Source organism: Lates calcarifer, linkage group LG13, assembly GCF_001640805.2.
Source record: "Lates calcarifer isolate ASB-BC8 linkage group LG13, TLL_Latcal_v3, whole genome shotgun sequence".
NCBI lineage: Eukaryota > Metazoa > Chordata > Actinopteri > Centropomidae > Lates > Lates calcarifer.
The window spans coordinates 10497337-10522599 of record NC_066845.1 but is presented as its reverse complement, the minus strand read 5'-3'; the positions used below and the strand labels follow the sequence as shown (position 1 = coordinate 10522599).

Sequence of the window (25263 nt, the reverse complement as noted above, 5' to 3'; positions counted from 1 at the left end):
ATACTTTATTAATCACTTGTGGGAAATTGTTGTGTTGCAGTGTTCCAATTCACATATACAAATAAAATAAAGTAATAACAGAAATATTTACAGCGAGTTCAAAGAATAAATGTGCAAAACTGGCAGTGAAATATGTAAAATATGTTAAAAGAAAAAATATGTGCAGTATTCCAACTTGAGAACAAACGTGTAACTGGTAGTAAATAAATAAATAAATACAGTCCCAGTATATTCTAAAACAGAACTATGTACAGGTGGCAGTGTTCACCTGCCACACAGGTGAGTTGTTGTACAGTGCTATGGAGAACGGCAGGAATAATTTCCTGTAGCGTTCCTTGTGACAGCAGAGCTGAATGAGTCTGTTGGAGAATGAGCTCTGCTGTCTCTGTGCTGGATCACGGAGGGGGTGGGATGATTGTCCATGATGGAGAGCAGCTTTTTCGTGATCTCTTGTCTCTCGCTGACTCAAACGTCTCCGTGTTGTGTCCAATGACAGTTCCAGTGTTGCGGATGAGTTATTTTATTCTGTTGCCATCCCTAACACTGATGCTGCTCCCCCAGCAGACTACAGCAGAGTAGATGGCACTTGCAACCACAGACTGGTAGAAGATCTCCAACAATTTGTTGTATACATATAGGGATCTGGGCTTCCTCTGGAAATAGTCTGCTCATCCCCCCTTTGTACACAGCATCAGTGTTGGTACTCTTGTCCAAACAGGTAAATAGGTAAAAACCATACCTAATTTAAATTGTGCAGCGATACACCACTCCCAGTGCTCCTGCCATGCTTCCTGCCAACACTATCTAGAAGTCCCATTCGGTAAGATCATCAACTCCTCTGCTGTGTCAAAACAGCAACACCTCACCCTGAATTTCATTTTGGGGAAGAGGCAGCAGAGCAGGTGGGGAGCAAGGATTGTGTTGGTGTGGTCATAAACTTGCGTGTAAAAACATGCTGCAAGTGGGCGTGTTGTCAGGATGCATCTAATTGCCACTGCGCCAACGCTCAGGTCATTTGTGGTGAATGTCCTCCCTCAGACATCTCAGTGCAGTAGAACTTGGCATCAACAGTTTGACCCTGGAGGACAAATTCACAGTGCACAACCTCATGAATGTTGAAGAAAACAATAAGCACACTCTCGGATGTACTCCTGTCTTTTTCGTCTTGGCAACTACGGGCTCCTCCACAGTTTTGTCTCTGGGTTTTGTCTCATGGTGAAATTGCAAATACACACCTACTGTGGTTCCATGTAACGTAAAGGTGCAGATGTTGATTGCACGACGTAACATAGAATATTGATAAACCAGTATTGCTCACTCCCGCTCTCGCATTACTGTGCCGTGCTCCATTTTTTCTCTACAGGAACAGTCTTGGAGTTTTCTCTTCTTTTGATTGCACCTTGTATGTGGTTTAGAGGTATCATCATTAGAAATCAACCTGCAGATGATTAAATCAGCCTTTATCCAACAAATGAGATGATTGAAAAGTTTTCTCCTCAGTGACACAATTGTGAAACTGTACTGCACCTGATCTAATAAATTGCCCTTGGGTTTAGCCTTAGGTTTTGAAACAGGAAAGACATGGTGGCTGCTTTAGACATTTGATTTAAATAGTCCAGCAAAACCAGTTTACATTATAGGTGAGAAATAGACCACACAGTCATGCCTCATTTTATATCTACAATGCCAAAGTAATTCTTCACAAGGTTCAGAAGTTGAGAGGCAGCACATCAGTGCTCAGTTGAAACTCCAAATGCAGCTCTTCTTGTTCTCATCATCGTCATAACCTCTTCCCATGCTTTTCTGGTTGGTCTGGCTTCCAGCTGCTCAACACAGCCCACTGTCAGTGTCAATGTGTTCCAGACTAAAGTCATGTTTCGGAGCCTGAGCTCATTACACTTCGCCTGGTTTTGAAAGGCGCAGAATAATTCCAAATGTGTAGATATAATTAAGTTTAACAGTTGTTTTCATTTTGGCGTTATAAGTAAACTTTTAAGACATTGGTTTGTATTTCTTACTATTTTATTGTGTTTTTGCCTGGGTTGGTATTTCCCTGATGTTGCTAAGCAGCATGTCTGTGTTACTAAGCATGTCTTGGAAACAGATTACAGCCAAACAAACACCCATGCAGTTGCCAACAGCATATAGTGGGTTTTTGCTCCACTATTTTTTATTTACCTTTGACACAACTATGACTCTTGCTGCCTGAGGATAAATTTACTGTTGCACTTACATGTTGCAGACAAGACTAAGCTTATTATCCAACGTAAAATTCAGCACGCCTAACTGATGCAACACCAGAGGTCAGCATCACTGATGGGCAGGACACTGACTACCCACTCACCATGTTTATACTGGCCTACTTCCACATGTAGGGATGTCACATTACCAGATAATAGATGGGTCTGATGGGACAGAATGGTAATGACAATAGCCTACTAACCCAGCTCAAGTTCTGAGCTATCACTACATTAGCCAAACAAGATAACATCATTCTTTGTGAACATGCTGTTCCTTTACTGTCATTCACTGCCACCATTCCATGTGTTGTTATTGTTTGTGTTGTTTACTGTGTATACCTTCCTGATTCTTCTTCCCGTCATGTCTGACGTTAGTCTAGAACTCTTGTAGGGTTTTTAATGCTGTCCAGTCTCAGAATAATGACGTCTCCAGTACCTACAATATCTGCGATGCTTTTTGTACCAACGGCAGTTTAAAAAATCCAAGTGCAGTTACGTTTTCAGAATTTGGACTCTGACCTGGTATTATATTATGGGTGCTTATGACAATCTTAGCCACATCCTTAGTCTATCTCATCAAGTTATGTAACTGTAAATCACTGTTGAGGAACTTTGTCAAAGGCATGCTTTCACATTATATCCCAAATTCAATTTAGCTACAACATTCTTAGGATCAAAAATAGATTACCTTTCTTTCCTCTGCCCAATGAATTGCCAATGAACTTGCAATGGCCTCATAAGTCAGTGATTGCTTTGCTCCCCCCCTTTTTTTCACTCCCTCCCCTTCAGGAAAGGCCACTCATTCCTACCAAGAGAGCATATGGTTCCATTAGACAACCAGTAGGGACCAGCTGTAATTGGCCCTTTAGTGGCAAACAATTAGTCTGTCAAACACTCAGCAGTCATTCAGTTTAAAAGATATGCCATATTCAACTTTATTCCAATTCCATACGATAATTTTCCTCAAAATCTTATTTTTAAAGTGTTTATTTTCCTATATTTGCTTAATTGAATAATGAAAAGAAATGTGAGATGAGGAAGGTGAGCTCATCAAGCTAAATTTCCACTGTGTGAAATTTCTGTTCCTCAAGGAAATTGAATACAGTATAGACCGTTGCACCTCGGGTCACACCTGGAGTTGTGAACTGTAGTTTCTAAGTTGTGCTTAAGTTGCATTTATGGCTCTGATGACCACAGAATTAGATAATTATATAACATATAAGTTATTCTTTGACAATGCATTGTTTAAAACTATATAAGCAGAATGGAATAATGGAGGTGATCAAGCAAGTGGCTCAGCATAAAGCCTGAAGTCACAAGAAGCCAAATTTGTATTCTTCTTAGTGGTGTCTAACGAGGCTATATGGCAGGCTTGCTAAAGTCCCAGTCTACTCTGTCTTGCTAACTGCAGTAGAGTTATACATTTGGCAGGAGAATCAGTAGATTGTTAAATAGCCTAGGGCTTTTCACCTCTGCATAAGTTTATGTAGTATACAAGTGCACCAGCAACAACATATTGCATAGAGGGGAATATCTGCTTGAGGGCAGAAATACCATTACGTCTAACTCGCCTCATGCATATTATACACACAGTACCTCATTTAGAATTGCTGATATTTTCTGCACATTCAGTACATACTGCACATGTTGAAAGCTGCCTTGTGTATGTCAGTAGGACACTTATGTAAGAGTTATATTACATATTGTAAATATTCACTATATTAGCTGTAAATAAAACAATGGTCAATCAACAGGGACAAAATGCAAACCTCCAGTAAAAGAAGGCAGCAGCAGAAGTTTCTGCTCACATTGTAACAAAAAGTTTTTTGACATGGCCGTTATTAAGTCCACAGCTAGACAGGTAGCTGATTTAGGTGTCCGTTCACATGTAGCTTCTATTTCAACCAAGCTATGTGACTAATCTACAGCTCTAAAGGTAGCACACAAACTTCACTCCTCCATGACAAAGTTGTCCTTGTTGAGTGTTGCCCCAGACTACCATAACATCACAGTAAGGAAGAACGACTTCTTTTCTTTTCATTTCCCATTTTTGACATACTTGAAAAGTAATTGTAAGTGATTATGTAAAGTTTTCTCAGCAGTGACAAAAAACTGATTCCTGGCTGCCAATGACATACTGTGTTTTTAGAAATTAGAGAATAAAATATCTTGGACAGAGTATCCATGTCTTGCCTTCAAAATAAATGTAGTACTACTTTAACTTGAATATATCTACCAGCGTTTCTGGAGACTGTTCATAATTGGAAGTCAGTCAGCTGCTCTTGGTCTGCGTCAGCCTTTCCCGGAGTAATCAAATTTAGTTTCCTAGACAAATGCACTTCTGATCCAGATAAATTTAGGGGAGGATTTACCGAATCTGACGTAACTCCTCCTCAGCTGAAGGAAGATTAACACTTAAGTGTCATTAACTGTTTGATCTAATTTGAACAAATTTGTCTTTCAGCCCATCGGGTTTGAAGATCTAAAAAATAAACAGTTGTAATGACTGACATGTTTTACAGAAGAGTTGGGCTGGGACACTCCCACATCCCTACAGGAAGAACTTCCTGCTTGTGTTGCGATCCTTGTCCTGTCGGAAACATGCCATACGAGTCTTTCTCGCTTATTCTTTCCCTCTCTCTCTCTTTTGCAAACACTCATGCATATACGCACACACACAATGGAAAACCACCTCCAAAACATGTCCCACATCCTGTGCTGTGCTTTGGTCATGATGGTGATTCAGGCTGGGAAACTGTTACCATGTGCTGTGTCAAAAAAAAAAAGATTTGAAGAGGTTCACAAAACCAAAAAGGGCTTTCGTCTTTGTCTAGGTTGTAGGTAAGATTGGACCTTGGTTCTGGTCGTTTATCTGGACCTGGCCAGCTTTCCATTATCTTTGGAAGTGGTCTGTTATTGTAAGCAGAGCAGTGGGACTTGTAGCTTTTGAATGGGCTTGTTTTCCAAAGCTCTCTTGTCTGCCAACAGATTCTTGTCTTGGTGAAGATTTTAGCTGAACCAGCTACAAAGTCTGTTTGTGTTTGGATTGGGTATGTCTTATTTTCCTTTGGAAGAGGCTCTTTCTAAGTGTGCCACAGATGCGTCTTAGTGTTTCAGATGTTTAATATTGGGCACAACAGAAGATGAAAAGAATGAAAAGAAACATTTTGAAGCCATTTGAAATATCATCAAGCACTTTTGTTTGCTGTTATATGCTGTATCTTTATGAAATCTCAAAATTGTTAACTCCTTTAGATTTTTTTTTTTAGTTTGAAGGTTAGTAATGAGTCAGTCAACACTTGAGAATCAATACCTTGTTGGAGGTATGTAACAAAAATACAGTGTCAAACACAATAATAGATGTTACCAGTGGATGGGGCGTATTGTAGTGTTTAATAAAGGTTAATGAAACAAAATGTAGAAAGGTCTGTATCAAAGTAGCAGGGCTTTTCTCAAAGGAACAATGAAGCTGTGCCACTGTAGTATCGTCATCTCTCATTTCCAAAATAGTGCGTAAATGTTAATTCCATATTCACAATCTACAACATGTGTTAGTAAAACTAATTCTTTGAAATTGTCAGCACCATGATGCCCAGAAATCCCAGGGAGACCCATGGAGTAGCAGCGTGGTTACAAAACACCCTCAGAGTGAGAGAGTCAAACACATCTGCAGAGGGAATGTGTTATGGAAAATAAGCTCACACATGATCTCAGTCTGTTCCAACAGCTTTGCTGCAGTGTGTGGATGGGATGTTTCATTTGACTAGCTCAAGTAGTCGATGTGTTGGTGGTGGATGGTTCATATTGCAGGCCTCTATCCTGTATACCTGCTCTCTTGTGACTGTTGGTGATCGTAAGCCTTAATCTCTGCTCTCTCCACAGATATGAGACGAGTTGTACGGCAGAGCAAATTCCGTCACGTCTTTGGCCAGGCGGTGAAGAATGACCAATGCTACGATGATATCCGGGTTTCAAGGGTCACATGGGACAGCGCCTTCTGTGCAGTCAATCCCAAATTTGTTGCCATAATCATTGAGGCCAGTGGTGGTGGAGCTTTCCTCGTTCTCCCTCTTCACAAGGTAAGTTTATGGTGCATCGTGAATGAAGACTGTGCATGAGTCAGGGCTGGCCTCTGATAGCACAATGGTTAATCTGTGTTTTTAGGAAGTTTTTATCACTTCTGTAGTTCTGTAGTGGAGTCAGCCACTTTGTTTGGTTTACTTTGGTGCACATTTTGTACTTTCACATCACTATTTTTGGTCACCAGCTGGGTGAAGACAGCAGATTGCTGTGATATATTCATTGCACATTAAGGCCCCTTGGATTGTAGTGACCATTAGCAGGGAAGGCTGCACATTTAACACCTCTAAATTTACGGCTTTAACAATGTAAAAATCTCAGTCTTGTGTCTGTTCTGTCAAACACTTGAGCAGTGAAATGAACATGTATGTTCAGAAACTAGATTTTGAGATTACATTCTTCAGCTACACACATAATAGAATAGAAGACTGGTTTGAAGGTAACGTGTTTTGTCTTCACTCTGAGAAAAATGGTGCATTGAATGGTGTAATATTAACCTTTAAAGGCATTGTGTGCCTTTTGAGAGCTGTTAGGCATGTGATGTTTTTGTTACAGATGATTTAAGTGGATCAAATTACTTTTTTTTTTTAGACGCGGGTGTGGGGGAATCTTGATATTGTCTTCACGTCATTGATTACATTAAGAGAAGGAAAAGCTGAGGAAATCCAAGGGATTATATTTGAATGGACATGAATATAAACATAAATCACATAAAAGGTAGCAAGTACTGAACAAAAAATCAAATGGATTCTTTTCTCTTTTTGTGAGAGCAACAAACCTATTTCCAGTGTTTTGCATTGAAGGGTTAACCTCTTACCAGCAGGACTGCTGTCTCTACATGTCCATGTACCTTGGGATTAATGTTTAGCAGCGGTCTGTTTCACACACCCTCATGTGTACAACAGAAACTACTCTAAAGCCCTGCAGTGAACAGTCTCCTGAGTCTAGCCTCCATATAAGGAGTCGCTCCACTTCAACTAGAATTACTGTTGGGTTGGGCAAGACAGCATTTGAAGAGTGTTTGGCTGTAAACAAGTTGCTAGTTGCTAGCTGGGTGACTATGTCCCTCCCTTTTGTTTTAACCCTGCTGTCATAATTGGTCTAATTAAGGTGCTATAGAGGTCAGACTGAATCCATCAGGGGTCTCTGGCATGTACCCCAGAGAGCCCTCGGGTGCCATTTTGGTTGATAGTGGGGAATTGCTGGCTGCTGCTGTTTCTGTTTGGCAGCTCCAAGCAGTGGCCTTAGTGGCAGGTCCTGACACTGTGAGTGACATAAGTACTGCAATACTGTTGACAGATCTAACCTGGGCCTGTAATTAGCGTACACCAGTACACTACCATGTCATCTGAGAAGGCTCTGGCACAGGGGACCGATCCCTTAGGCCTGTCATCACACAGCTTACACCTCTCAGCACCTCATTGAATACAGAGCTTGTACTGGAGGTGGGCTGCGGGCTCGACTGGTTTCACACTCCTCCTGCCCTCTCTCTCTGTGTCTGTGTTTGAATGAGCTGCCCTCTGCATGCCATGTCCCAGTACAGTAATGGTGTGTCTGCTGAACAAAGTCTACTTTCACTACTGAATTAAAAAGTGGTGGGAGACTGAGGTCTTTATGTACAGAGCAAACCTCAGGCAATTTCCTCAAGTGAGAGATTAAAAAAAGCTCTCTTGATTTTTAGATCTTCCCACATTCAAGCTGGCAGGCGTGACACAGACTAATCCTTCAGATATAATGTTTTCCTCATTTCAACAGGCCATTTTTTGGGAAGCTGGAGTTGAAAAGGAAATACCATGTTATTCAAGAATTGTGCTGTGTATGTATGTTATGACTTAGGACAGTGTGACCAGTATGTGTTGCCACCAAACCAGTTTTATAGCTTCTCATAAAGGAGAGAGTCAGCTACTGAGACATAGGAACAGCATTATTTCCATATCTTCAATTAATGGGCATTCCTTTTCTTTTTTTTTTTTTTAACTTATTTGTGATTTTTCTATCACACATCTATTTTTGGGTTTTATAGCTATGCTATTCTCAAATGAATTTTTCTGACAAAGCAGGTCCATCTGGAAATCTCAGTATAGCCTCAGCTGGCAATGCAGGTCTCAAAAGTGGGGCGAGTCTGTTCTTGCAAACAGTATGACTACACCGCACTGCAGTGGATCAGTATTGCACAGTTGCTCTCAGCACCTGAGATCATCTCTAATAAACTGAATAAATAATATTATGATGTTGTCGCTTAATTAGAAATTGGTTAACCTCATTTGCAAGCATGCTTTTCTTTGTGCTATTGTGGCAACTGCAAAGTGTCTGCTTTACTTTATGAGATCTGCCTTGTGGTGGTGATAAAACTCTCTGCTTGATTGAAGGACAGTTGCAGTTTAAATCAGTCGGGTTTCATTGCATTATGTTGCAAGGACACACATCCCCTAAACACCCCCACCCTCCAACCCCTTCCCGTCCCTAATGTGAGGGTGCATCTGTCCGGCTAACCCATCTGCCTATGCTGTGTTGCTCGCAGTCTCTGTGGGCAGCCAGCTGCTCAGGGCCTTTGTCCTACACTTACTCCCAGCGCAGCCCTTTGTCATCACCACACTTTGACTGGGGGGAGGCAGAAGTGTGATGATGCTCCTTCCCCCTTCACAATTAAACCATATGCAACTGAGCAACGTCTTTGTTGTAGCAATGTTTCATCAGTAGGAGAATAAATGACTCAGATTATGAGCCCTCAAAAAAGCATTGTACTCCCTCTGCTTATATTCAGGAAAAACATGACTGTATATATCTGGAAATGGATGGAAAAACATCTCCTGGAGTTCAGAGGTTGGTGTTGTGGATCTGTGACCTGACCTGAGGTCTGAGCCTCATTTTGAGTACTCAACCGATAGAGCTGGGCCTTTGTGTGACTCAGTAGGGTGAGGTTAGTGCGGCAGGCCGCCGTGACTCAGCACAGCCGTGAGTATTGTTGCTTCCTCCTGTCAGAACACAGGGATTTATAGAGAGGGCATCAGATGTCCAGCTCAACACATGTCATTCCCTTCCCTCATGCTTTCAATCTCCCCCTTTCTTTTTCTTAGCTGGATGCCTGCTAATTTATTCCCTGATTTCCATATGAAGGAAGCTGTGGAGTGAATGCAGCAGCTACCAAGTATTCAGTGAAAAAATCCTGATAATTCCTTTCTGTCTGCTCAGCATAAGAGAAGGAAAGTCTCGGTAAATCATTACATTGGTTGTGATTTATGTTCTATGTCTAGAAATCCCATATTTGATTTATCAAAGTATGCCACTGTTAAAAGTTCCATGCTTTCTGTCCTGTTTTAGCCATCAGCATCTTGATTTTCCATGTGTGTTAGTCACTTTGTCAACTGTTAGCATCTGTAGATTCCTCTTTTGTCTATTTCTGTGTAAGCTTGACCTAAACTCCAGCCTTAACACCACATAGTGTATTGCCTAATGTAGAAAGCATGTTCCACGTTAGTGCTTCAAACGCTGCCTCTGTGCAGAAAGGACGATCAGATGTGGAGTGTGTGTTTAATTTGGATTCAATCCCTCAATGCACCATTCATCCAGTGCTCAACCTTTGCTGTTAGTAATCCCTGGGTGTGTGCACAGTGACACATTATTTCTGCTTTGTCTCTTATACACCAGTTTGGCTGCTAAGTAAGCTGCACTCTGTGTCTTCACACAGAAATACTCTGCATGTGCCTGAAATCCAGGGTCTTTCCCCATACTTTGGTCAGTTTGTGTTCCAAGACCTCTACACTACTCAGTCGCCTCTGCCTTCGCCGCTTCTGCCGCTCAGTCCTGCTGACTGCAGATTTTACCATATATGGTCATTCACTGCTCCCTGCCTGACAGCCTTCCAAGACCATTTCCTCCCTGCCCTGCTATTGGCTGCTTCATGCAGTGTCGGTACACATGTGAATTCTGGGATAGGCCGAAATATGAAGAGCGGCCAAGATGAGAGAACTGGGTTGAAGTCAGATGTTGTCTCTGTCACAGAGTCATTCACTGTATCCAAGTGCCGTTATTAGATAATTATTTTAATGTAATAATAAGTATAACTGCAGGATTGCTGAATCATATTTCTAATTTATTAATATAGAACTGTGAACCCTGATAGCTTTTATAAATTAATCAGACATTATTTTTTAGCTGTGCACCTTAGAACAAAGCTATGATACTTTTTAATAACGGATGGTGTGTACAATGCCATTTTCAGCCATTTGATGCATTAGCTGCCAGCTGCAAAAGAGCAGAAGAGTAATTCACAAACTAACTGGTTGCACATGAATACACTGATCTGGCAGACAAAATCACAAAATAATCTTTTTGGGTGGTCCACCTTTGATACGTTTCATGTTTGTTCTAAAAATATCTTCTTTCATATGCTGTCTCTTCCTCCAGTTCATCATTTTTTCACGCCACAGGTGCTGGACTGTATCACAGCAGGCACTGGGGAGACAGTAGGAAGATGTGGAGACACTGTGGACAGAGGCCATCCTTCATAGAGAATACAATATCTATTCAGAGCAGTCTCATCAAAGAGATGACTGAAGTTAATAACCCTCCTGATTCTTTTTAAATGTCCTCTCATAGTGGATAGTCTAGTCTAGTAATTGCTATGATCCTAGACATACCGGAAAATACTTTTTTCTGCCATCAGTAGCCACCCACTAACTAACAATGCCTTTTGACTATGAGGAAACCCATTTTTGTACAGTTAGCAAATACCTTGTGCTGCAGGATCTTGTGCTGCAGGAGCATTTGGATACTGATAACAGATGTGGTTCATAATTTCAGCAGCCCCAAATACTTCCCACTGGCAATAGAGCAAACAGGTCTCTAATGTTTTCAGAAATTGTGGACTTGTCTCTGACACTGTTTGGAATTAATCCTATGACCGGGACAGTTTCACTAGCCATGTACCAGAAATGTACTGTGCTAGAGCATATCTACAGTCTGTCTCTGTATAGGTATGTCTACCTAATCTCCTCAGCTATATATAGCTCAGGTTTCCACTCAGTCTGTAGTGTGCTGCTTTGTATTGTTCCTGCCCTATCATTCAGAGGTTGTAAATCTTAAGAAAAAGTTCCGAGTGTGACAGCGCTGCCGCTGCTGCTGCTACTGCTTCAGCTGTTTGTCTCAACCATACAGATGCAGAGACTTGTAAAAGGAAATTTCCATGGAGCTCTGAGAAGCACAGGACACCAGACACGGAAGACCCTTTTAGTGATGTGCATGTGTGAATCACATGTTGGGCTGCAAGGAAACGAAGTGTGCAGGCCTCTTGTGTGAATGAAAAGAATGTCCCCTCTTGCCTTGAGGGAATCTTCATCCATTTTTTTGTGTTTCAGTGTTGTGCTTTGTATCTATCGCTGTGTGATTCACTCTCGTTTTCTGCAGTCTTACTTGTTGCTATGCAACCGGTTGTTTTCTAGGCGTCAGACATTCCTCTCGAAGGATACAAACGTTGGTAGTGTAGTTATGGACATGTTAGGTATTCAGCTGCTGAGTTTTGCCCCTTGCTATTGATGTGGGTGTTTTTTGTTTAGTTTTTTGTTGTTTTTATTAGTTTCCCCCCTTTTTGTTCTGGACAAAATGATGCTCACTTCTGCACTGCATGTCTCAGAAGCATGTTTCCTGTACCTGTAGGCTGGTTGCCTTGGAGATGTTTTTCTTGCTTGGCTGGTTTAGTCTGTTAGAGCCCATTTTTTAGCGGTGTTGTGAAAGTGTGATGTTACCAGCAGTCCTACATAACTGTTCACCTGTCTGCCAAGGTGTAAGCTCTTCATATATTTTGCAAACCCTGCATCTGATTACATATTTCATGATTGGATTAATCAAAGCACTGAGTAAATATTTATGGCAGCTTAAATCTGCTGAATGTACAGGTGATTTTCCTTTAAACTGTTGACATCTGGTTTTGATAAAACTTTTAAAGAGAATTAGAGTTGATAAAATCTTAATGCCTGCTCCCCTCCGTCTTGCTGTTAGTTTGCTAGCTGGCTTCACTGTAGGTAGCTCTTTCATAATTCTAATATTTATACAACGAAAGGTTGCTTTTTGACAGCTTTATCTTGCAGTTTTCCTGTGCTCTAATAAGATGGGAGGTGAGCAGCAGCGGATTCTGCACAGGTGCGCAACAATGTGCTGTCAAAAACCTATTCACTGGCAAATAACTGTAGGACAAGATGTTTAATATTCTGCTAAAGGTTCAAATTACTATAGATAGGAAATGCACTGCAACTGTTACTCACCTCTGATGATGGATGGATGTGTCTTCAATTCAATAGCATCAAGATAGTTTTAGATATGTTATACCCTCATGTAAAACTGAAAAGTTTGTGATGAAAACAAGTGGAGGATTCCCTTTCTTCTTCTGTTTTACATTTATACTGATTTGCAGTTGCAAGGATTGCTGTAAGATTTCTGTCTGTGAATCTTTTGCCTTTTGACATAAATAGACCTCTTATACAGGCCTCATTAACCGCATATAAGATTCCTGTTTCAAGATAATCTCTGGTCATCACTTTTCAGAGTTTGAACTTTTCCATACACGCCACTGGTTAGCCACTGAATTACACTGAACTGCATTACATAAAATTTCTATCAAATTAAGTTTCAGTTTAGTTTGGTCTGACACCTCTCTCATGCTCTCTTTCTTTAGTAAGCGCTTACATAAATCGCCTCTAAAATGTCTGACCTGGCTCAAAGACTGGGATTAATTACTGTCTGATTTATTACCTTGTATCTGCCTCTCCTGAGTGACACCTCATTAAGCTTGTGGTTAGTACATGACGTTCTCACGTCAAATTTTAAGACAAATACAGATGTGCAGATGAGCCTGAAGCTCTGTTTTTCCAGAGGGACAGGGGGGTGAGTGCAACAAGTTGCCACAGGTTAACCTATCTACACTGAGCTGCACAGGTGATCCCACTGCACCAAGCTTGTGTAATGAGCTACCTTATGTGCAACTTTGGTTGTTGTTTTCAGTTAAACTGTTAATTGGCAGTGCTAACAATTACAGTGATCTCACTCCATGCAAACAGCATTCCTGTCTTGTGTATCATGTTATCAGATGTTTATGCAGGCTTGAGGCAAGATCCACTTGTGTTCGCTCTTCAGACTCTGGAATTCCTAATCACGTATATCAGACACAACCACCATTAACACCTCAAAGGGTGCCATATTTGACACCCTAGCGGCCCTCTTGCTCTCATTAGTCATACCCATACCAGAGCTCCCCGGGGCCAAGGTGTGGAATGTAAAGAACGCGTCTCTCTCTCTGGTCGCATTGTCGTCTCCTCTGCCTTGCCCGGGTTGATCAGGAGGTCGAGCTCCACAGCTTAACTCAAGTGTTACTGGTGCTTCATGGTTCATTTCTACAAGTCAACCGAAGCAGCTTCAGGTATCCATAAAGTACAGAATTCTTTTTTTAGTTTATGCTACTGAAGTGTTGATGGAAAATTGTGGAGTGAATCTAATAGTTGATGTAGGAGTCTTTGTAGCACATCTGAATTGGAATTAACACGTGAGATGTACTGAGAAGTCTCTTGAGTGTTGAGGTCTAAGTGCTGATCACTCCTGTAGGTGGTCTTAATCTTTGTGGACTCTGACAACCAGGCCTGTGCAAGGACAGACATGAAACATGTATGTATGCTTATCAGAAATGTTCTGTTTACATGCTTCTAATTACATGCAAGAAAAGTCTCCTCACTGGTAATGAAATGTTCACTGCACCACATTGTCTGCCTGAAGTCTGAGGTTCAGATAAATGAGAGTTTGCTGTGCATTTGCAGTAAACAGTGATAATATAGTAACATGCCCCAGTCATCATCTACTCCCTTTTTGTCATACATAAACTATAACATCTGCTGTAATTCTTCAGCTCAGTTGTGTCTGTCAGTTTAAAGCATAAAAGCAGCCGAGTGAGCATAAAATGACAATGTAATTATTAAGTGTTAATGAATAGTACAACATCTCTGTGGATAATGTACCATATTAGTACACATACGCTTCCTGTTCCTGCAGTAAAGATAAAAGGGCATGGCGCCAAAGTGTTTTGAAATGGTAGTAACTGTTTTACATGACAGAACTGATTTGACAGTGGCATGCTTGTTTTTGTGGGTGTGCAAAATTTTGAACTACACTGAACATGATTCATAATACTTCTTATCTGGTTAATCTTGTGTGAAGTCATTACTGTAAGCATAATAGCATTATTAAAGAAAAGTCAGTGCAGTGGCACATAACTTTGAATTGTTAGCTCATCTTATCCCCGTGATTAGTTTGTTTATGATGTTTCTGTTGCTATACCTGGTCATCAGTCTGGGTGCTTCCTGCTTTGTATCCTGTTTCTGCTGACTTCAGGAAATCATGTGCAGGAATAGTTTTAACTAAGCTGTAATACACGTCTCTATGTGGTTAAATGCATATGCACAGATACAATGGCGTATTTGTCATTGTGATTTACTAAATGAAGGTGGGATTTTATAAGACTCAGCTGCATATGAGAGGTCGCCCGTCTCATATTTAATGGTAATGTTATCTGATACCTGATGGTGGCTCATATACCCCTATTGACAGCAGTGTCAAAGTCTGCTTTCTTTACAGTCTCTGCTTCAGGGTAGATTTCAGGGTGTGTTCAGCTGCAGTCAGGGTGAGGTTTAGACAAGATCTTGTGATTTTCACATACTACACGTACACACGCACACAGAGTCCACTCTCACATACTCTGGACTTTGATCACTAAACTTGAAGCTGGAGTATGTGTCACAGCCCAACTGTGTGTCAGTCAGGTGACCGCATGGTTACAGGCCTAATATTTTCATACTGTGATTTGTATGGATGCCCAGCCTCTATAGAGAACTGTACTGACCTAATAATCTTATGCATCTGTTCAGTCTCACTGAATATGAGACCTCTGAGATATGAATCATGTTACTTGGTGATATCAGCCACACCATTGTGGATAGTGTCCTCTGCTAGGCTGCATTATCTGCTATAGCAGAGGAATGCCTGAGCAACATGACACTCATATCCTGGACTGGACTGTCCTTCCAAGGCCCAGACCAGCATCCTCTGCTTGCCTCCGGGTTTTTGTTTGTCACTGTGTCATGCACCAAAATTAAAAATGTGATGGATCTGTTCGCTGCACATCAGGATACCTTTCTTAGTAAACTGCAAAAGGTCATTATTTACTGCTTTCTGTATATATCTCTTTGACAGTTCAGTCTTTTGAAAGCTTTAAGTCATGTGTAATCATTTGGCTACAAAAGCCATAATTTACAATTTGTGGTGAGCTTGGTCTGTTTGGGACTTTGAGACTGTCACTTAACTCACATCAGTAACCAGGACTCAGTGTCATAAGTTAGATGCAGTTGTAGCTAGTTCACCGTGTGTCTGTTTTAAAAATGCACTTAAATGTGTCTTATTGTTAAACTGCTGTTGAATACAGCACTGCAGGTAAATACTGCTATACTCAAGATCTGTGACATCAAGTTTGTTTGACGTCCACACCAGATGGAGGATCTGTAAGTTGCAGTGGGTGAACACATGATTCAGAATTACCTTTTTAAAACAAGAAATAGACTGGAAAAATTGTGTCCCTGGGGCCACTAAAAAAACGCAAACAATTACATAACATGCAGTTGCAGGTAACAGTGTGTTGTGGGTGGTAGAAAAATGTTGGTTAAAGATTTAAAGCTCATCTGGCCAGTCTGGACATTGATGTCAAATGCAGTGCTTCTTATTAGTCAAAACATGTCATTTTGCTTGTGTGGACTATAATGTGTTTGGAGTATACTGTCATTGTAAATCCCTTGAGCATACTGTGTGGATGTGCATGATACTGGTGCTTACATCTGTTGTTTGGATTAACTTCAGTAATTGCTTCAAGTTATGTTCTCATGAGGTTTAATCTTAGTTTTTATTGTACCTTTTACTCATTACTGAACATAGAGTTCTTAGAGTTTGTAGTAGTTCTCAAGCAATTCTTGTTGCTATTCTCAGTATAATGGCAGAATAGCTGTGGGCAGTGAGTGATTCTTTTCTCTTTTTTTATATATCAGGGAAGCCATCGTGCTTTAAATAGGGCTGCAGCAGCACGACTCTTTCCACAGCAAGTGACATCATTTCTCCAGCCCTGCGGTGGTACTTGGAGTCATCACAGACTCGGGTGTGTCTCAGACACCTCAGACTCTACAGCCTGGGTTTGCTAAGTCACCTCAGCATGTAGAGAAACCACCTGCTTCTCCGGATCCAGAGGTCAAGTTTAGCTGCCGGCTGGTTTTAGGAGGATAGAGGAGGATGCACAGTATAATTGAATGCCCTTTGTGTGCATGCGTGTGTGTTTGCGTCAGAAATTCATTTGCAGGCTTTTAGTCTGAGTTGTATAAATAGGTTACATAAAGGGCACAGTCTAGTGTCTGATTCAGGGTTATCATTTTAAATTAAAGAGATGGTGTGGAAAACTAAGCATCTGTTGGCATGTGTCTGCTGTATAATGACGTCACCACTAATAACTTTCTTTAATTACAGTGGGTGGTCAAATAGGAGCTAAATCTAATCTCACTTTGCTCCTGCGTAGCCACAACAAAACCGAAGCCTCGTTTTTTGTTGGGTTTTTTTTTTTGTTTTTTTTGGCTGAGTGATGGGGTGACAAGCCAAGGCTGATGATTCTCTGGTTTTAGACAGTAAGGTTGTTGAGTTTGCGACTCCATGTAGTTGATGTTATTGAAACAATGTTCTGACCCAGCTGTGGATAAGCTATACCAGAGTCTGCCTCCACTATGATCTTTGGTGACCTGTAGTAGTTCCTCTCAGTCTGCATCACTCACATGTAATTTCATTTTGCCTGTAGAATAAATCCATTTAAGCGCCTTTTCTTAGATTTTGTCTGTGTGTGTGTGTGTGTGTGTGTGTGTGTGTGTGAGCTTAATTTTGCAGGTGGGATTTAGGATTATACTGTAATTGTCCTGTTTCAAAACATGCTCACTCCTCCAGCATGGACAATGTTCTCTAAGCAGGACCAGACTAAGACTAATCTCATTACTCTGTGTTGTTTATCTTTGTCTTTACAGACGGGACGCATTGACAAATCCTACCCAACAGTGTGTGGTCACACAGGCCCGGTGTTAGACATCGACTGGTGTCCCCACAATGATCAGGTCATTGCCAGCGGCTCCGAGGACTGCTCAGTGATGGTAAGGTTTGCCCGTACACCTGAACTCAGATATTTTAATTGAAGGAAAACGTCATCACATTTTCTTGATTTAAAAAATGACAAGAGACTACACACTTTTATTGCGAAAGGCCAGACTGTTTTAACTCGGGGATGGGTGCAGGCCTCACCCTCTGGATTAGATTAGGCTCAAATATGTGTTGTAGGAATCAGAGCTGGGGAATGATTTAGCTGTTTATTGAGCTGAGGTCACTGACTTTTTTTGAGACTGTAGTTGTACTCCCCTCTATATGTCCTTATTTGGGCTATGAAAGTGTGCTGCCTGTTTAGGTGGCTACCACTTCCTCACCTGAAAATCCTAACTTCCTGTTACACACACCCTGACTCAGTGCCATATTTATTTCATGTTTGCAGAAGTATAAGCCATATAATGGAGATAGGAACTATGAATGGTTCTGCTCTTTGTAACATTTGATCTTCAAAGGGAAAGTTCAAAGCCTAAAGACTGGTAGAGTTATGCACCATAATGTGTGCGTGGCTGTACCATTTTTTACAATAAGAATGGATTTCAGTTGTCACATTACATACTGATGATAGGCCAAGCAAAGCATGTCAGCATGCACTTCCCTCTTTAGCTGTAAACAAAAACTTATCAGAATGCTAAGAAAAAGCTGTGATTAAATAAAGACAGATCCTACAGAGGTAGCACTTAAAATTGAAGCAGTATTGTGGCAGATCCTAGTCATAGTTTGTACGTGGGTTGTTTTTAAAGAAGTGTGGTTTGTAGAGCAAAAATTTATTATCAGTAAGGCATGTAAGGCAACAGTTAATGCCAGAGATGGCATCTGTTTTAACTGAATTAAAAGCATAATTTTAATTTATAATGCCTTAAACGCTAAGCAATCAGTAATTACCAACCCAAAGTATGTACTGCATTTAAAAAACGTTGATGAAATGAAATTGCAGTCATATACATTTTTAGTCTTATCTTCCAGCCTGTTGATCAGACTTTTCCTCAGAACCACTGCATGTGTCAGCAGCAGACCTCAAAGTTAACTCAGTCATTATCAACTAACTGCAGCCTGCACACTCATTATTTTATTGGGAGAGGGACCATTATTGTACCAGTGGGTCTGATAATGACAAAACCTTACTGTGCTCTTTTAAATTTGACCTATGTCCCATCTGTCACTGAACGATATCCTGGTGTTGGCCACTGAATTTTTAGTTGCTGCTGCCCCCCTCAGGTTCATTTTGGTAACTACAATCTATTGGTGTTTGTTGTGCAAAGTGCTTCTCAAAAGGCTGAAACGATAAAACAACAATAGAACAAATAAATAAAGTCCCTTGTTCTTGTCTGTTCTTTGTTCCTGACCTCCGGGGTGTTGATGTTCTCCACAGGTGTGGCAGATTCCTGAGAATGGCCTCGTCACTTCTATGTCTGAGCCAGTGGTAGTACTGGAGGGCCACTCCAAGCGGGTTGGCATCATCACATGGCATCCAACAGCACGCAATGTCCTCCTCAGTGCTGGTAAGAACTGTTTCTGTGTCCTTGAACCTGAGACTTAAAGCCAAGGATTCAAAACTGGCTGAAATTCAGTTTGAACACAGATTTTCAAACTATAACACATCACCATGGCTTCAGCTGACACTAAAACAAAATATTGTGTGTAACTTTGATGTGCTGCTCACATTGACTTCACTCTGTTACCAGGTTGTGACAACCAGATCTTCATCTGGAACGTGGGCACCGGTGAGGCCATGATCACCTTGGAGGACATGCACCCCGATGTCATTTACAACGTGTGCTGGAACCGCAACGGTAGCCTCATCTGCACCGCCTGCAAGGACAAGTCTATCCGTGTCATCGACCCCCGAAAGGAGATGATTGTTGCTGTAAGCAAATTTCTTTCTTGTAGCATTTTATCTTGTTTACATGCGTATCCACATTATGTTAGAGATAAATATTAATCTAGATTCTGACTGTCAGAAGGAAACAAATGAAAACTGTTTCGTTAAAGCAGTGATTTGAATACGACAGCAAAACAAGAATAGTTATGTCTAAAAACATTAACACAGGAATTGCAGTAAAATACGAACTGACAGAGTGTCAGATTAGCAATAAGAAACGAAACTAAAGTAATAAGTGAACACAATTAACTGTTCAGGAAAAAGCGACGTGTCGTGTTGACCTACAAACTATATTTCACAGGAGAAGGAGAAGGCACATGAGGGCGCTCGACCCATGAGGGCCATTTTCCTGGCTGATGGCAACGTCCTCACCACAGGTTTCAGTCGCATGAGTGAGAGACAGCTTGCCCTCTGGAACATTGTAAGTTGCTCCATGAGTGCTGAGTACACTACATCTGTTCGGCATTTATGGTTTCTAGATTTCACACTTGCATTATTCAATTTATGTAGAGCTTACAGTTGGCTGAGGACGAGTTCCACCTCAGTCTTTACATTTTTTTAAATTTACATCAACTGTATATGTGAAACCACACACACACAACAAAGATAAACGTCATATTAACAACTTTATGACCATCACAGCTATTGAGAGTACAACCACTTCTTCCTATTTTTTGAGAGTATTTTGAGGGTTTTTAAGTCCTACCTTTCTGCATCTGTAGTCTCTTACAGAATCCTGATTTATCATTATGCTTTTTCCCAGCAAAGCATGGATGAGCCCATGACTGTTAATGAGATGGACACCAGCAACGGGGTGCTGTTGCCGTTCTATGACCCAGACACCAACGTTGTTTACCTCTGTGGGAAGGTAAGTTCCCCTTTAAGCAGACAGTAATTAAATCAAGCATTATTATAACAGCACAAAGTTTCCTGTCTAAATTTGATTTTCGCTTAACTGAATGCAGAAATAAAACACTTTATTTCCTGGCAGGGTGACAGCAGCATCCGTTACTTTGAAATCACAGATGAGGCTCCATATGTTCACTACCTCAACACCTTCGCCACCAAGGAGCCCCAGAGGGGCATGGGCTACATGACCAAGAGGGGCCTTGATGTCAATAAGTGCGAAATTGCAAGGTAAGTTAAGCTAAGATGGATGGCTAATTATCATCTATAACAGCAGAATTTGAGATGAGCTAAGATTTTTAGTCAGCCACATCTAATGTGGAATTCCTAACTTCACCACTAGGAGGCAGAACATAATCACTAATCTCAGAGGACAGTTGTGTTTATTTTTGTTTAATAATGCACTGACTTGTGGGTAATTGTTTTATATTTGTGTGTTTCTAGGTTCTATAAACTGCATGAAAGGAAGTGTGAGCCTATCGTGATGACTGTACCCAGAAAGGTGAGTCCTCATCCAAAGTGACCACTTCACACACAGCCACTACTCCACTGTTGAATCACAGGCAGTGTAGTGAGGCCTTGTCTCATAATGTGCTGGTTATAGACTTTTCCTCACAGCTTGTCATTCTTCCCATCCCCCTCAGTCGGACCTGTTCCAGGACGACTTGTACCCCGACACGGCTGGACCAGACCCTGCCCTGGAGGCTGAGGAGTGGTTTGAGGGCAAGAACGGAGACCCCATACTCATCTCCCTCAAGAACGGCTACGTCCCAGGCAAGAACCGTGAATTCAAGGTGGTCAAAAAGAACATTCTGGACTGCAAGGCGACCAAGAACACAGAGAACTCAAGCCCTGCCAACAAGTCTGCCTCCCCGACTCCATCGATTGTGAGTATTTTCCTAAGCTCTCCAGGGTGTCTGATAAATGTAGCCCAGTGAACATGTCATGTTTTCCAGGTTTGTTTTTATATACATTGTAGTGTTTATTTAGATAAATATTTGTCTAAGGCTCAAAATTCCTCAGTAAAAATCGATCACGTGATCAGGATGGGAACTAAACGGCTCAGACATCATCAGACATCAGAGTCTGTCCTGTCTCAGTCACTAATGCCCCTTACTGCTGGCCTTGTCTCTTTGTAGTCGATTCACTGAAGCTTCTTGTAGTATTAGGCAGACAAATTGTATGTGGGGCAGATTGCTGGCTGTCTTCATGAGGTGGTTTGTAGATGTTGTTCAACCCACTCTCTGACCCACAAACTGAGGGGTCTGCTGCTGCTCCGGGCGCCTGCTGCTGGGCGTCCTGCCGCACCTCACCCACAACACAGCCACCCGCCTGGGACCCAGCCCATGTGTCTCTCTCCAGTTCTGCTCTGTAATCACAACCCACTTGGCTCCAGTGCTGGCGAAACACGTTAACCCTCAGAGTACCAGGCCCTGCCACTTGGCAGCCCATGACTGTAGGGAGCGCTTTTGACACAGGCAGAGACTTGTGTACTATTGAGACATAAGCTAGGTTTGAAATTGATTCAGATGTGACTGGTTTTGTGTGTTTGTTTCACAGCAGGGTGGCTGCAGCAGCATTGTGATAGAAATATGTACAAACACGCCAAATAGTCTCACATCTCTCTTGTGTCTCCCACAGAAATCTGAAGCCAAGCTGGAGGAGATCTTGAAAGAAATCAAATCCCTCAAGGACCTGGTCAGCAGTCAGGAGAAGCGAATCATCAAACTTGAAGAGCAAATGTCCAAAATTGCCATTTAAAGACCCTTTACCCAACCCGCTACAATTCAGGACGTTCCATTGGCTGGGGGAGGGGGTGGGCGGGACCAGTCACTGCCTATCTCAATGACAGTGGTGCGTCTGAGTCCTGCCCAGCAACGATCCCCAGCAACATTCCAGACGAACTTTTTCTTAGCCAGCCCCTGACCCTCAGTTTAACACAGGTGGAATAAGAAGGAGGTGTGGCAAATTTAGCAGAAAATATTCTTGCTTTTCGGTGACAAAGGACTCTACTCCTTTTATTCTGTGGCAGTCATTTTTTTATTTTGTCTACTTGTATAAAAAGGTCTTACATAATTCTTTTTGTTTCAGAATAATGACCAAGAAAATTCAAACGTCAGCAGTTCCCATTTACTATTGTATACCCAAATATTTTTTTAAGTAGGGATCAGTGTTTCATGTTACCGTACCCCAAAATTATAATGTTGCCAAAATGTAAATTTTGTTTACACCTCCTTAACAGTATTTCTTTCTTAATCTTGTGGGAATATTCAAAATGCAAACAGGGAAGCTCAATGCAGTAGACTGCTTATACAAGGAGAAGAATTTCATCAACAATTGAAATTTAAAATGATTTGAATAGTTATGAACAGACATTTCAGTACTCTGTAAAGAAATACATTCTGATTGAATTCACATTTAGCTGCCACAGTCTACACCAAACACTCAGATAAATCATAAATGACAAATTCTTGCTGGCTGTGCTGAAGCTGCACAAATCAATGCCTGCTTACTGCTGTTTCTTTTCATTCCTGTTGCTTTCCATCATTCTGACTGTGGACACAATAGTCCACATAAACATGCATTCCTTTCTTGCTTGCTTGCTTCATTAACATGCACTGTGTGCTTATCAGAGACATACATTCCACAAATCCGATTGATTGGCACTTCTTGGTGTGGGGAAAAAATACTCCTAGAATGTTCCTCTTTCTGTAAACACTCTACTGTAGTGACTCGGTTACACTGGTTGGTGGTGGTTGTGACATTTTCTGTGCTGCCCATGGAAAGACCAGCTTTGTGGATTTTCGACCTTTCTGCAGAAAAACCATCTCGTCAGCCCTGCTTTGTTTTTGTGAGAGGTTCAGTCACTGACCTCAGTGTTTAGTATTCACGGGTTAGCTCAACACACAAGTGTAGTCAAGTGTAGTGGGATTATTTTTTGTCACTGTTCCTTTGCAGCGTCTGCCATCTCAGATCTGTATTTTCTGTACAAATGACACCAAGTAATCACACACTGTCTTGACTTGTTTAAAACCATCTGGTGTTAAAACTGGAGTTTGCTGCAGAAACTGTTCGTGATCGACCTTTAAGGCCTAGATTGTGTGTGAATATGTGCCTCATGTCTTTGGCCTTTTTGGATGCCCATCACTATGGATGTTCCTGCTTTGTTTCTTCTTGGGGAGTGGGTGTTGTGAAAAGAACTCAGTAGATCCAAGACTTGCCTCAAACCTGAATGAATTGAATAGTCCACTGTTAATTTTAGCCTGTTTCTTGTTCCAGCTGTGCTTATATCCCTCTTAGCACTTCCACTTCTTGGGTTTTTTAATGGTTATTTCTCAGATGCCCCCATTCAGTGTGGTTATTACCAAAATGATGAATGATGAAAATGATGAATTGTCCAATCCGAGCTGTTTTGATAAAAGCTCTATTTTCTTGGCGTTGTAGATTGGTTTCCCAGTGGGAAGCTGAGACGGGTAATGGTTCAGTCTGTTGTTTGCCTTCAATAATTGTTACCACTGTAAAGACCTGAAAGTGCCATAGAGGTGACCATGGAAGTGTTTGTAGGGGACTGTTGTGTGAATAGATTTGTGTAGTAAATGGAAGAGTTGATAGGTGCCCGGATTTAAAACCACTTTGAGGTGCTATACTTCGTGCAAATGCTATGTTCAAAGGACCCTGTTCCTAAAGTACTGTATGTCAGCCCACCTGGATGACATCATGAAGTCCTGCCAACCCATCCCACAATACACCAGGCAGCGTTACAGGTCGGGGGGGTTTGTTAAACACATTGTCGCCCGCCCCCCCCCCCCCTTCACTCGGCATTTTGACACTTTCCAACTCGGTACGGGTATTCAAAACTTCGTAAGTAAAAATGATGTCAAACCGAGAACGCTCAGTTTTTTCAGTCATCGTGGCTTCAAGACACAATATGAGCAGCGAGTCTTAGAATATCAGTGACAGGAAAACTACAGAGTGCTGACACAAATTATACTGCCCTATCTTGTATATCAGACTGCCACTCTATGGATTCTTTATAGCACTGTCGGCACGAGAGCTAAATTCTGAGGAGTAGCGAATAGCGATCCAAAGGGACACTGTAGGTTGGAGAAATGTGCAGTTGAAAGATAGATGTATGTTTGTAATTAAGGTCTAGAGAAACGAGTGAAAGCTGTGTAAATAACATGACCATATTTTCTTTTTTTTTTAAGTCATTTTTGTTTTGTGGTTGTGCTGAAGAGGGTATTTGTAAGGGAGGTGGGTTATAAATGTTTCCCCTTGTCTGTGTTCCCTGCACCTTGCCATAAATGCATCACGAGAACCTCGGTTATATTGAAGGTCATATGAATATCAAGAAAGAAAATCAGAAACAAAAACGAACCAGGATGAAGCCTCACGTGGAGGTCTGCTCAGCATTTTTGTTCATTATTCTTGCTTCAAGTATCAAACATTGATTATAAGAAAAATTAATAAAGAATTTTTAAAATGGGCTCATTGTGCAGTTTTGAATTTGTGAATGTACTGATTTGTTGTTGTATCTTTTGCATTCAGTCATTACCATGTTTGGATATGTTCACTGAAAACCTTTTGAATGATAAGGCTGGCTTTATCCTATGTTTTTCTTGTCAACAAACCCCATAAAAAGACCAAAACCAAAGATATGTTAGTCCGTCTCTCGATACTTCACATCTTCATCAGTCTGTCTGTGGCTGTCAGCCGCAAGTTGTTCCTCAGAAGACATCAATCTGTAAAAACTTTACAAATATACAAACAAGTGTAATTTTGAAAACAGGCTCAGCAATTTCCCAGTGCCCATTTTCATCATAAAGAAGGAACATGTCAGTCAGTGCAAATGTGGCTCATGAATGTGTCTTTGGAGCCGTATGGCACAGAGTAATATGATATATCAAGTTTATGCTACACAGAAAATACTTGTTAGTAACA

At 41.3% G+C, this 25263-nt stretch overlaps 1 protein-coding gene across 1 annotated transcript in view; it reads left to right on the top strand.

The window, feature by feature from the left end:
* Positions 1–24808, top strand: part of coro1ca (coronin, actin binding protein, 1Ca) — a 33735-nt gene extending 8927 nt beyond the window's left edge. Inside the window, exons 2-11 of the mRNA XM_018668872.2 lie at positions 6123–6319; positions 17405–17527; positions 18907–19036; positions 19220–19401; positions 19718–19837; positions 20180–20284; positions 20408–20553; positions 20767–20824; positions 20967–21209; positions 21964–24808. Coding sequence (XP_018524388.1) covers positions 6125–6319; positions 17405–17527; positions 18907–19036; positions 19220–19401; positions 19718–19837; positions 20180–20284; positions 20408–20553; positions 20767–20824; positions 20967–21209; positions 21964–22083 — 1422 coding nt within the window. The 5' untranslated portion in view covers positions 6123–6124 and the 3' untranslated portion in view covers positions 22084–24808. The remainder of the gene's footprint in view (positions 1–6122; positions 6320–17404; positions 17528–18906; positions 19037–19219; positions 19402–19717; positions 19838–20179; positions 20285–20407; positions 20554–20766; positions 20825–20966; positions 21210–21963) is intronic.
* Positions 24809–25263: the final 455 nt, after the last annotated feature.